The 14,962-nt window shown below is 33.1% G+C and overlaps 1 protein-coding gene across 12 annotated transcripts in view; it reads right to left on the bottom strand.

Annotated features, from left to right (window-relative positions):
* The window catches only part of TBC1D5 (TBC1 domain family member 5), a 567,416-nt gene that overhangs the window by 221,583 nt on the left and 330,871 nt on the right, over window positions 1-14,962 (bottom strand). For all 12 annotated transcript variants that reach the window (XM_073023627.1, XM_073023630.1, XM_073023626.1 and 9 more), the window contains 4 exons: window positions 11,330-11,418; window positions 9,494-9,544; window positions 9,329-9,398; window positions 6,941-7,113 (listed from right to left, as the gene is read on the bottom strand). In XM_073023627.1, the coding sequence (XP_072879728.1) occupies window positions 6,941-7,113; window positions 9,329-9,398; window positions 9,494-9,544; window positions 11,330-11,418 (383 nt within the window). The remainder of the gene's footprint in view (window positions 1-6,940; window positions 7,114-9,328; window positions 9,399-9,493; window positions 9,545-11,329; window positions 11,419-14,962) is intronic.

Below are 14,962 nucleotides of genomic sequence, written 5' to 3' on the forward strand. Positions count from 1 at the left end.
TCACTGCTATTTACAGGATTATTTTTGACAATTGCTTTCAGTTATTTAGCCTTAATCATATCTTACTGGTTACATTGCTTTCCAGTAGTCCTCTTACACTTGCTTTCCTCTTGCTTGAATTATTGACTTTTGTTCACCTCTCAGTGGGAAAAGTGTATTTTTATCTAGAAAGGCATGTGGATGGTACCTTTCCTAAGCAAGTGCATGCGTAACTCAGCCCGACCTTTCCTTCTTGGCCTTTGACTATGCTAAAATACATGGTCTCTTTGCCAGTAAAGGTTGTTTCTCTCACTTCATCAACTAACTCTTTTTTTGTAGGTCAAGTTTAAGATTAAAGTAGCAGATCCCCATCCCCAAGCTTCCCTATTTTTTTATCAAGTAGTCTGACTTAAATAAGGCCAGAATTGGACTTTGACAAGGAAATTTAAGCCTTAGGCTATGGCTTATGATTTTAGCTATACATTTGCTGCTGGCAGATACTATGTGAAAGATCTGGAGTTCATTTATTCCTGATTTGGGGCATGGCCGTGGACTTTAGGCTCTCCAGTGTCCTTGATTTTCTATTCCTTCCTTATAAGGCTGGTTTCTAATCAGTACTAACAAGACTCCTCTGATTCAGGTCCTTGTACCTGGCCTGGGTCTTTGCTATCTGGTGAAGCTGAATTTGGCTCATGGCCCAGTGTGACACATAAAACTTTCAGGTGTCTCAGTTTTCTACCACACTTATAGTCCTAGTCAAATTAAACTGTGAATATTAGCTCAAGTGTTCAAAGCCTGGCTCAGCTTCTTCGTAGCTATTTAATCTAAATAAGGCTTTAAAATCCTTCATTTCCTCATCAACAAAATAGGGATAATAAAAGTATCTATTTCTATGTGTTATTAGGTTAAATAAGATAAAGCCTTTTGGCCAGGTGTGGTGGCTCACACCTGTAATCCCAGCACTTGGGGAGGCCAAGGCAGGCAGATCACCTGAGCTTAGGAATTTGATATCAACCTGGGCAACATAGTGAAACTCTGTCTTTACCAAAACTACAAAAAATTAGCTGGGCATGGTGACAAGTGCCTGTGGTCCCAGCTACTCGGTAGGCTGAGGTAGGAGGATCCCTTGAGCCTGGGAGATGGAGGCTGCAGTGAGCTGAGATCACACCACTGCACTCCAGCCTGGGTGACAGAGTGAGACACCCCCTTTCAAAAAAAAAGAAAAGATAAAGCCTTTAGCACAATGCCTAGCCCTCAGGAAATAATAAATATAACAAATTATGAGTCATTATTTCAAATATTTAATTATTCTTCCCCATAATTCTTAATCAGTGATAACTCTTCATGTAGAAGGGGGAAAACCCCAACTTTCTGAAAAAGAATAATTCTGGGAAAACATTCAGTAACGTATGAAAGCAAGCTATCATTGGATCATCACTTTCTAATCCTTCATATTTCATGTATTATGTTTAATGTATAATATAAAGCTAATTAAAAAAGGAATATCTCAATCGTTAACTGTGTTTAGGAAGTTCTTTACTTAAACTGTTGAGAGATACAATTTTTTAGGCTGATAATTACACTGACTTCTGATAAATGAGAGTTACTTTTTTACCAATAGGTTTATACTTCAAATACAGGTTAAAAAAAAAACAACTTGGCATTCAACGTAATTATACTATGATATGTTAGAACCAATATACTATGACATATTTTAAAATTATATCAAAAATTTGGCAGATTAGTAATCAATAACCAAGAATCTCCCCAATTAAATTACAATAAACTGCATGGTAAAACAACTGCTAATCCAGATAATAGAAAATAGACATGGAAGATGTATAATAAGCATTTGGGGGATATGGAATTTATCCCATGAGTGTTGTAAAGAGCTCATAATTTAACAGTGCCAAAGCCCAAGCGTGTTATGAGGGTCTTTCCTCAAAAGTGACATTAATTGCATATCCCACAGATACCTATTATGTACTCTATTTATATCAAAGTATAAAATATAGTAAAAAATTTACAGAGTCAATACATTTAAAAGTGATAATAAAACAGTTATTCTGGCCTACTAAAACTGTTAAACTTCAAATTTTAGTCTCTTTATAAGAATATTGTAGTAGCACTGAATCTCTATATAAATCTGCTTTAGTTTAGAGTTTTTTGAACTCACAACATGACGTGTCATCAGTGATAGAATGGTAACACAAATATTTTAGAGGCTTTTGCACAAAAATAATCCCCAAGTGATGAAATATCAGGACATTCTTATGCTTATACTAAAAAATAGCACAAAAATGACTTAAAAAATTACCTTGGAAAGCTGGAAATGATGCAGTCAATATTTTACTTTGGAAATTGGTCAGTATGTATTGACAGGTTTATAGAACCTAATTTTTTTAAGTGCAACACCAATCAATAATTGGCAAACAAAAGACAACTCAAGATGTTAATTAAGACGGGTGCAGTGGCTCACACCTGTAATCCCAGCACTTTGGGAAGCCCAGGAGGGCAGATTACTCAAGGTCAGGAGTTTGAGACCTGCCTGTCCAATGTGGCGAAAACCCATCTCTACTGAAAATACAAAAGTATCCAGGTGTGGTGGTGGGTGCCTATAATCCTAACTACTCAGGATGTTGAGGCAGGATAATTGCTTGAACCCAGGAGGGAGAAGCTGCAGTGAGCCAAGACTGCACCACTGCACACCAGCCTGGGCAATAGAGCAAGACACCCCTCTCAAAAAAAAGAGAAAAAAGATGTTAATTATTTATTCAAATTATAGCAAGAGAAACTTTAGTCTATGTGCAACAGAAGGAACTTTCATAAAATTAATGAAAAACATAGCATAAATTATCTTTAGGATATATTTTTTACAAAATCACTTAAGTTGAACATTTAATTGCAGATTAATTTTATTTAACCTAAAACACAGGTAGTAAACTGATTTAACATTTGCTAACAAAAAATTTTTAGTCATCCAGAAGATAATACAGTTAAATATATAAGTAACAGCATTAAATAAGCAAGCTGTTATATAATATTCAAGATTTCAGGTGGACTTACTCACATGTCAAAATAAATGTCATCAATTTATATAATACTAAGATTATCTAATTTAGAATGAGATTACCCAATTTTAGTGCAAGTAATATTTTTGTACTATTCGTGAATTCTAATTTTGTAAAGTACATCTATTAGCAAAATGCAGCAAATGTACATACTTATGGCACATCTCCCATACCTCAGGAGATATTAACAAATATTCTCTTGGAAAAACTGGTTTTAAAAATAATTGCAAAATTTAGTGACAGTTATAACCATAATACAGACTACATTTAAGTAATTTTATGTCCCATGCAACTGTTAAAAATTTTGACTAAAAATAGAAATCTGGACTCTACATGGGGCTTAATGTAATCTTGCTAACACTTTCCCCCCATATAAATATATATTTATGATTTACTCCTCTTTCCATACAAGCTGCTGGTAATGGTAACATTTTGCTATTGGCTCATTCATTATTGACATTTTTACTATAAGTTCTAATATTTTACTTTTATTTATTTTTATTTTTTATTTTTACTATAATTTATAATTTTCTTGGAACATTTTACTTCACAAAAAATTTGTTTTGTTTGAAAATCAAAATTCTACAAAATATCCGGCATGCAAAAGTACACTTTAGATGACTTTAGATGACACAATTATGAATTATTATGTAATCTGAGAAAACAGTTTCATAAACTAAAAAGAGATAATTTTACATCTGACCCTTGGTGATATTTACTCAAACCACTGACTGTATTTTCAAGTATTAATTCTGAATGTAAAACTAAATTAACAACTTTCTTCCAACAGGAATAAACAGTAGCACAGCAATTACTTAGATTAAGATATTTGTGTGATATAGAATAAGATATTTTACTTCATTTCCATTAGATACAAAACTATAATACTAAATTCTAGAACATAAAATTATTCTGCCAAACTATATGACCATTTCTAGAAGTTTACTCCCAATTTCTATAGCATCACTTTAGAAAACAGTGGTCTAAAAGATGGCTGTTATAAGTTTGCAGGTAAGAGAAATACATAGGCTTTAGTGAAAAGAAAAAAAAAGGCAAAGACAGAGTTGGAAGGGCTAACTAATGATTCACACAGGACATCATATTTACGTAGCCATGACATTCTAATTAAGTAATGATAATGACAAACAATGATAATAAAAGCATGTCAAAACATACATTATATGTATACTACACACAGAGCACGACATGTTTTTGTATGTTATGATTTAATTCTCACAGGCACCCTATGAAGTAGGTACCATTATTTTTAATTTCCATTTCACAGATGAAAAAACAAAGGCTGTTCTTTTCAGAGCCTATGCTTCTAACTGCAGTATTATTATTGTTATTATTAGAGATGGGGGTCTTGCTATGTTGCCCAGGCTGGATGTGAACTCCTGGGTCAAGCAATCCTCCTGCCTCAGAGTCCTGAGTACGGTGGGATTACAGGCAAGTGCCACCATGCCTGGCTTACACTGTTTTTTGACCCAAAGTTTCCAATAGTCATTAATAGAAAATACACAGATGGGTAGTACAGATGGCATTACAGCTTAGGGATATAAGAAAATTCAAGCACTTTGGCCTTTCATGTGCTCCATAAATAGTAATAACAAAACCAAATTAATATGTGAAATAGGCAAATAAAATCCTTGCATTATAAAATGTAGTAAAGGCCAGTTGAGATGAGTGATCTATTCTTCAAAGATTTAAAAATACATACTTAAAAAAAATACAGATGAGATTCTATTTAAAAATAATGAGCTAAATGAGGCAGCTATGATTATTGCAAGACCTGGTATTTTCAGTATTGCTGATAATGTTTGAAAGATTAAGAGTAATTATGTCATGGATCATGGGATTTTAATGGGAAGGTACTGGTCAAAATGTCAAAGAAATTCTATAAATTATTATGATAAAGATAAAACTAGCCCCTGAAACTAACTGAAGGAAACTAACATCTGAAAAGGAAACAGAAACATTCTGGTTATAAATTATTTCACCCAAGCCCATGCCATCACCACTGCAACATCAAGCACCAGTTTGGGCAAGAAGGCAAAAAATTATAAAGCATTTCAAAGAAATGATAAACACATTCAACATCAACTTCTTTCCCCAATGTTTAAAACCAATTTCTGGATCTTAGCAAGCAATTTTTGAGGGTGTAAAATGTGCTTTTGTATTTGGATATATCAATTATTTGACTGCACAGTGGAGAGGAATATAAAATTTAACTCCTGACCTTGTTACTAGTTATTTCGAATAAATTTTTATGTCTATAATCACAAACGTATTAGTTAGACTTTCAAATGTACGTAGCAATTCATTAATAACCTGCACTGCTGCCCAATACCACATGTCACACACAATTTTCTCATTTCCAGTGGGAATAATGAAGCAGCTCTCAATGATGAGGTCAAGCTAAAGTAAGAAAAAGGAAAACATGCAGCATTACAACAGAAAAGCAGACTTCTTCAGTCATAGTTCAGGGCTTCCAGAGAAGAAAAACAGCTGAAAGTTATTACTCATGAAAGACTCTGTGTAAAATGAGGACATAAATAAAATACTAATTTATTCTCTTTTCTGGGTTAAATAAACAGCTCTGGCTGTGGGTGACTTGTTTGAGATTCTCTGCAATTCAAATAATGAATTCACATTTATTGAGCATCTACTATGCACACCTCAATAAAAAATTGTCTCAATTTTGCATGTTCTACCTAATGGAGAGTCAAGCTTTACATAAAATATCTACCAAGAAACTGCATAGCACTACATATAAATGTTCTACTATTTCAATATAAAGCACCCTTGTCTGTAGCACTACATAGATAGTTCATATTTACTAAAATCACTATTTTTTAATTTGCATACACACCTTATAAGCCACTGAAAAAATACACACACACACACACACACACGTATACACGCACCCCTAAGGAGTGACCATCTCCCTGTTCTGCTATGACATGTTACAGAAGTTATGTGGCTGAAGAAAATTAATACATTATGGTCCCTGAGACAGGCATCTATCTTACTCACAGGAATCTACCTCTAAGGGTAAAGCAAAAGATGATCACATGATATAATGGAACGAACATGAACATTTTATAGTATTGTTAGGATTGGGGCTGGCTCCATGCATGTATGACTCATGCAACTTCTTGGAAAGCTTGGTTTAATGATCTGCTGTTACCAGCTTGAAATTCTTACTAATTTCTTCAAAGGGGCCCTGCCTCTTTCTTTCGCACTGGGCTCTGCAAATTATGTAGCCAATTCTAAATAATTATGGCTTTGAGTTACGATTTCACTGTGTAATATGTGTAAACTAAATCTGAGCCTTAGTTTCTTCATCTCTAATAAAGGAATAATACCCAATTTACAGGGTTGGTATTACAGGGAGTATTAGATGAGATACCATACATACATGAAAGTGATAAGCACTGAGCATGCATATAGGCATGTAAAAGAGATGTGAAATAAAATGCAGATGGAACAGTTTTTATTTTTACTTCTAAGGATCCGAGACACATAGAAATTTACATATCATTAGAAACTACTATATAATTTGATGTAGTTGAAATTTAAACTTTAGGCTGGGCGCAATGGCTCATATCTGTAATCCCAGCACTTTGGGAGGCAGAGGCAAGCTCAGGAGTTCAAGGGGAGTCTGGCTAACATGGTGAAACCCTGTCTATAAAAAATACAAAAACTTAGCTGGGCTTGGTAGAATGTGTCTGTGGTACCCGCTACTTGGGAGGCTGAGGTGGGAGGATCACTTGAGCCCAGGGGGCAGAGTTTGCAGTAAGCCAAGATCACTGCACTCTGGCATGGGTGAAAGAGTGAGACTCTGTCTCAAAAAACAAACAAACAAACAAAAAAACTTTAATACTTACAACCCATATATCTGTGGTGCAATTTCTAGTCTGTTCAAGTGCATGTAAAGCTCAATATCATGCTTCTTCAGTAGATGATCCTGGATCTGGTTGACTTTAGTGACAATAGCAACTGTTGGCCCTAAATCTTGTGGTCTAGCAAAGGGAATGGGAGTCATCAGTGTTTCTTTCCCCTAAAAACAGAAAAATTGAACATGTATTATTTAAATATGAAAGTAATAAATATATGGATGTCATCCTTTATCAACAACAGTTTAAACAAGAAGTCTTATTATCTGCCTACTACTCATTCTTTAAAAAAGGTGAGAGCACCATGAAATAATTAAAATAGGAAGATGAAAAAGGGATTCACTAGAAATACTTTTTAGGAATATATTACTCATTCATACCTGCGAGTAATTAAGATGACTGTTCAAAAGTCACATCTATTATGTTCCTTGATAAAATGAATGTCTTTGTTTTGCCTAAGCCACTTTTATGAAGCTGACTCAGTAATATCAGTACAAGTAGGTAAAATCAAGAACTGATAACCCTCACAGTTTAGTCACTGAGTTTCTCAACTGGCGTGACTCAGTTATAAAACACAAAATGGCCACTATAAGAAATGACCAATATTTAAATGTGTTCAAATACTCTGCTCAAAATTTTGATGTTCATGTAAGTCTATGACTTCATTATATAACTTGCCAAGAACAAAAGGTTATTATTCCAAAAATATAAAGTAGTTTGCCAAATATGCTTACAGTAGCTTTTTACCTTCAACAACGCTTTCAGAATATAACATGTTGGTATATGAAGAAATACTTTATCACCTAGTATAGGGGTCAATAAACTTTCCCTGTAAAGAGCCAGAGAGTAAATATTTTAGGCTTTACAAGTCATACAGTCTGTGCTGCAACTCTGCCACTGTAAGGACCATGCAGCCACAGACAATAAGTAAACAAATAGGAATGACAATGTTCCAAAACATTTTATTTAAGGGCATGGAAGCTTAAATTTCATATTCTTTTCACATGTTCCAAAATACTATTCTTCTTTTGACAGTTTTCTAACCATTTAAAAATGTAAAAACCATTCTTAACTCATAAGATGTATAAAAACAGATGGCAGGCCAAATTTGACCTACGGGCAGTAGAATGCCAACCTCTGAGCTGGCCAAAGGCATGAAAAACATCGATTACCTACTTCGTTTTTTAAAAGATGGAATGAAGTGACTGAGTAATAATGGTTTCTAACCAGAATGCAATCAATTATACCAATATAAAGGAAATAAACCATACTGGAAACAATATGCCAAATTCTTTAACAGTATCCATTGCCAGAAGAATTTGTGACTTTTTCAATATTATGTAATATGAGACAACCATAATGATCACTAAGATAGCAGAAGGGTTAGTTTAAAAATATAGTTACCTCAGCAATTCCACTTCTAGGTATATAACAAGGTAAGTGAACACATGTTCATACAAAGCTTGTATATAAATGTTCAAAGTTATTCACAATAGCCAAAAGTGAAAATAACCAAAATGTTCATCGACTGATGTATGGATAAACAAAATATGGTATATCTATATAATGCAATATTATTCAGGCATAAAAAGAAATACTGGTACATGCCACAATATGAATGAACACTGAAAACATTATGCTAAGTGAAAGGAGTCAATCACAAATGGCAGTATATTATATGATTCCACTTATATGAAATATCCAGAGTCAGCAAGTCCATAGAGACAGAAAGTATATTAGTGATGTCAGGGCCTGTAGGAATAGGCAAATGGAGAGTGACTGTTAATGGACATGCAGTATTTTTTTAGGTGATTAAAAAAACGTTTTGGAATTAGATAGCAGCGATGTTTGCCCAATCCTGTAAATAGACTAAAAAACATTAAGAGTTTAATAGGTACATGTTGGGCTATGTGAATTATATAAAAATTAAAAATATAGTTAAAGAATAAGAATAAGAGTAAGAGTAAGGAATATTGATGCTAAATGTATGAATTCAATAGCAACGCAGTGGTAAAAGCAAAACAACCTATTTGATATAGGTTTTACCTATGCACTTCAGTAATAATTTGTATACCAACTCACTAGGGTAGTGAGAGAAAGATTATAATAATTTTGTAACTAAGCACTTATTATGCTGCTTGATTCATACACACACATATAAAAATGTATTTATATGAAATTTTCACATTGCCTTTGTGTATCTGCCAATATGATTAGAAATATACTTAAATCCCCAGGCTCAATCTTATTCCATAGGTAATTTCATTTTGGTTATAGCAATAATAAGGGCTATATACTATTCTTTGGTTACATGTTGTTATTTATTTAAAGCATTTGCTCCATCGCATACACTGAAAAAATCTGTACTATAAGATTTACCTTCTGACCATCATGCTCAAAAGTTGAAAACCAAGGTTCAGCAGTTTCCATAAGTTGTGAGAATACTGCACTAAAAATAAAATAAAATAACACAATGCTAGGTTTAACTTTCATTAAATTAATCATGGTATAACAAAATAAAACAAAGAAAGTTTTTGTACTTACTAGGCATCATGTTCCAGATACTCAGGGTTCAAGAGAGTTTTCATTTCCTCACTTAAAAAAGCAATACAAGCAATCAAAATGTGTAATTTTTGAATAATTAAAGATGCAGAGTTTGCCTTATTCTATGTAAGACAACTTTCACATAATGTGTAAATGAAAAAAATTAGTCTTTTTTTTTATGAAAAGAGCAACGCCATTAACAAATGATATGCTTTCTTTCTATAAAGGTCAAAAACATTCAGCTGCCTTGTCTATGCCACAATGAACTATCTAATTATTCAAATAAATATAGAATGTGACAATATAGTTACTGATCAAATATGCAGTATCAAAACATTGATTTATTTTCTTTAACTGGATTTATTTTCATTTTAACATCAATTTATCAGTGACAACACCTCTTAAGCATTTATTTTATTTTTTAACAGATTGAATCAGCTGAAGAAGCATGTCCAACACATTTAAAAGCTATTTTCAATCACCTATCTTTTCTTGTAAATTATATTCTACATGCACGTTTTTTAAAGAGTTGCTGTCTGAATAATACATTCACATGTTAAAAAAAAAAAAAAAAAAAACTGGCAGGCGAGGCACGGTGGTTCACACCTGTAATCCCAATGCTTTGGGACGCTGAGGCGGGCGGATCATGAGGTCAAGATATCAAGACCATCCTGGCCAAGATGGTGAAACCCCATCTCTACTAAAAATACAAAAACTAGCTGGGCGAGGTGGTACCTGCCTGTAGTCCCAGCTACTCAGGAGTCTGAGGCAGGAGAATCGCTTGGACCTGGGAGGCGGAGATTGCAGTGAGCTGAGATAGCGCTGCTGCACTCCAGCAGAGCTACAGAGCAAGACTCCGTCTCAAAAAAAAAAAAAAGGCATTAAAACAGGATCCTAATGCTAACTTCATGATTACATTTTAGAATAACTGAAGTGAAAGCAAGTTAGATATGGTTATACTCTTGTCAAGATAAAAATAAAAACTCAGTAAAATTAGCAAAGCTTCAAGGAAACTTGAAAATACTAATCTATAAACTAGTAGACAAAAGTTAATTTAACAAAGGCCTGAATATATGCTCAGCAAAATGTATGGCTATATTTGATTAATAAAGATCTTATAATCAGATATGTGAAATGTTATCTGTGAGTTTTCCGTTTACTGCATATAGATGGGCTGACCTGATGAATCCTCCTGGACACAAGCTGACAGTCCTAGACCCCTCCATTTCCAAAATTATTTTCTGAAGGCCCCAAAGTCAGGGTATCTTAAGTTAGAAAACTGAATTCTAACACTTAGCCTAAGTTGAATCCAATTACAAAAGTTATATGCAGGAAAGAATAAATGAATATATCTAAAAAATTTGAGAAGCAATTTTGCTTATTTACAGAGGGAGGTTCTTTGTGACTCTGCTCCCTTACTTATGAATTAAGCTAAGTCAAACCTGATGAGGAGAGACAATCTCATATATAAAGTCTTATTCAGCTTGGAGTGAAAAATGGATCATTAGAGGATGATATATATGGATATCAATTATTAGAACTTCTGTGATTACAACAAAAATGTTCCATTCTTGATCCATTAGTTACATGTCTTCCTTTAGATTGAGAATCAAGATTTCCAAAGACATTTATGATTCCAAATTTGCCCTACAGCTAAACTATCCTAACAACTATTAAGTAGATTAACAATTAACCACAAGAAACACAATCAAATGTTTACAACTTATACAACTTGTAAGTACCTTCCATTTAAAAGATTTTGAGGTTTCAAAAACAATGGTTACAGTGGGGACTAAAAAACAGATGGTGCTCATATTTAAATAAACAACAACTTGCCTGGGCTGTGCAGACTCACTGGCATGTAGAAAAGCTTGGTGGTCACAGTGAAGGACAAAGACTACAGGTGCTAACAACTCGTGCATACCCTGAAATGAAAGAGCCAGACAAATGAAAGAGATGGATACTCAGGGTCCATTAGTGGACAGTATAAACTCAGTTAAATACTTCTTCAAACCAATTCCCACTAGCAAAATTTCTGTATAATATAGAAACACGTAAATATGGAAAGCTACAAGATGAGATTTTTATCTACTTTTAGAATTTGATTCGAATTCAACCACTGCAGGTATTCTTCTTTAAAACATGGAGAGCAGTTCTCTTTTAAATGACATGACAAACAATAAATTGGCATGGTAGATAACCTTGCACCTGTCAGTTGCTTCAAGATCTGTACTCATAAATATGAATTTCATTTATGCAAATTATAATCATGAGCTACAGTGTTAAGATCTGCAGTAAGAAGGGCAACTAAGAACTGTAGACCTAAGGAAATTATATCCAATGTTTTCATTATATAATGGCTCAAAATTAGGATGTCTGTAGATTTAGGAAGCACTGAAGTCAGCCAGCTAGAAATGTTGGATAATAAAAGAAACAACCTTAAGAAGGTATGACAGAAAATAAACTTGTTAAAATAGGATTTAAAATGTTTAATCAGAAAACTACCATAATTTTTTCCTGTCTACTTCAACTACAAGGTTAATTTCAATTTATTTAATGATTTCACCAATACTATCTTCCTCCTTATATTGGTTTTCACCAAAAATAGGTATAGAAACAAAAAGGCATAATATTAGTTACTAAGCTGCCCTTAAAAGGGTACTATAAAAATCTATTACTGATCCATTATTCTGGTGACATACGGTATTCCACATTATGACTACCTTTGCTAATTGAGATTTCTTTCCCCCTTAAGCATCAAAAAACATTTCAGCAAGTTAAAATAGATTATTATTTTTCCTGTCTCTTAAAGCGAGCAAATTATTACTTTCCTTTTGCTTAGTAACTAGGGATGCTCTTTTATAAAAAGACAAGACAAAATACTACTTTTAGAGGAAATATGAAAGCAGAAAGGAGATAAATCTTTTGCTAGTAGAATTAGAGATGGCTTCCTATATTGGATGAACAGAGTCACATAGTCCTCTGCACAGTCTAGTAGTAGTATACTATTCTTAGAAAGTCAATTGTTATCATAAAGATAATATACAAGTTAACTTTTTCAGACTTCATATATGTTATCACTACTTCGAATTAAAAATATTTAGTTATATTTTTACAAAACAATTTATGATGCATTGACAATTTACTTGTGATTTAGTAAATTACCACGTATCATTTCAATCTTTATAGGTAACCAACTCCTTATTAAACAAACCTTGAAAAAAATCTTTCAGATAACATGTTAGACACCTAGAAAAATGACATTGAGCATTACTAACTCTGCTTTAAAAATCATGAGGGGTTTATTCTCTTGGAATGGTCTCAAGTTACTCCAAAAAGAAAGTGCTGTAATTTTAATCATTAAAATAATTAGTATTATATCAACAGAAAAGTATGGAAAAGCAAAAAAAAAATAAAAACAATGATAAAGGGAGAGAGGGAGGCCAGCCAAAAAACAAAACTTAAGAAATAAATTTAAAACTTCAGTAGATATCCTTGAGATCTTTTTCTGCCTATTTCTCATGATTTCTCCAGAATTAAAGTCCTTGGAAGTAGAATTTCAGGGTAAAGGGGTAAAAATATGTGTTAACATCTGGTAGGATGTATACCATTAAGCTGTCTCCAGAAAGAATTCTCTCAGTGAAGAATATAAAAATCACTCTCTCACACATCCTCACCTATATTCAGAGTGTTTTGAAAAATTCTGTCAAGTTTCACAGTTAAATTGTTATGGTTTATTTAAATGCTAGCAAGATTGAACCCCCAAAATTTTATTGAACGTTTTTACTTAATAAATTGCCCTTTTTCTCCTGATGAAGTGTTTCCTTTCCTTGTGATGTCTAATAGTTCTATACCAATTAAAGATATTAACCCTTTCTAATTGTTGTTACAAACATTTCACCATGCTTATCATGAGTCTTACTTTTGATTTCTATGATATATTATACTGACATTATACACTTTGGTCAATACAATAAATAATTCTTCATGGTTTCTATTCTGCCTTCATGTCTATAAGACCTTCCTCATGTTGAGATTAGGGAAGAATACAGTTGCCTTTTTTTTTTTTTCCCAGTTAATTCTTCGCTCAACTGATATAAGTTTAGTTTCTGCCATGAAAATAAGTATGTTTTTCTCCAAAAGAATGATACCAATTTACTGATTAATCATTTCATCTTCAATAAATTCAATCTACTCGATAAGCTGAATAACTCATCTTCTCCCCAGAGTTCTGAAATGCCATATTTAGTAAAAAATAAATATTTAGCTTACATTTTTTCCAGGATTTTACTCTAGTACATTGGTTTGTATATTATTAACAATAATTGTACCATTATAAAGATTCGACCTTTAAAATATTAGAATATTTCCTATTTTCTACTCCTTTTCTTTTTTCAAACTTATCTTGATGATTCTATTTTTTTTATTACAGGTTGTGTCATTACCATTTAGGTTAAACAAAATGGTAAACAAAACATTAAAATCTTTATTGGCATTACATTGAAATTAACTTGAGGAGAGTATTTTTAAGAACATCAGATTTTCTAATCCAAAAATCTGCAGAACTGCATAGTGCTTGCTAGGTTTATCATGAAGTTTTCTTTCGTTGCTGTCAGTGGGATGCCTTTTTGAAAGAAAGAGTGCTTTTCCCCCAAAATATATCTTAAAACAAATTATGGCTAGTTTAATAAGAAAGACTTCTTGTCTAAATGAATCTTCCCAACTTCAAATATTCTCTTCCCTCTAGTTTCTGTGACACCACTCTGTCTAGATGCTCCATTTGTTCAAACATCGTTCATCCTTCACCTATTGCAAAAACTATTAAATGCCTGTATTTGCTGTGGACACAAAAGTGAATGAAGTGGGCAAGTTCCTAACATTGATGGAGCTTGTAGTCTAGAGAGAAAGGAACAAAATAATAAAATAAGCACAGAAACGACTATACAGTAGTCCTCCATTATGTGCAGGAGATATATTCTAAGACCTTACAGTAGATGCCTAAAACTGTAAATAGTACTGAAAACTACATATACCATGCTGTTTTTATATATACACGTGTATGACAAAGGTATTAAAATTATGATTTAAATTAAAGATTATAAATTAGGCACACTAAGATTAACAACAATTAATAAAAATAGAACAACTGTAACAATACAGTGTAACAATATTATGTGATTGTGGTCTCTCTCTCTCTCAAAATATTTTATTATACTGTACTCAACTGTTTTTGGATGATGGCTGGCTGCAGGTAACTGAAACCACAGAAAGTGAAACTGCAGGAAAGCGTGAACTACTGTACTGTACTGTACTGCAGGTAAGAATGGACACTGTACAACTGTGATTGTGTGTGTGTGTGTGTGTGTATACACATCCAGATCCTACACCACAGGCCCAGCACAAAGAAAGTGTACTCACTACCTATTGACTGAATGAATGCAATATCTACCACTTAATATATCCACAGAG

Source organism: Chlorocebus sabaeus, chromosome 15 (genome assembly GCF_047675955.1).
Source record: "Chlorocebus sabaeus isolate Y175 chromosome 15, mChlSab1.0.hap1, whole genome shotgun sequence".
NCBI lineage: Eukaryota > Metazoa > Chordata > Mammalia > Primates > Cercopithecidae > Chlorocebus > Chlorocebus sabaeus.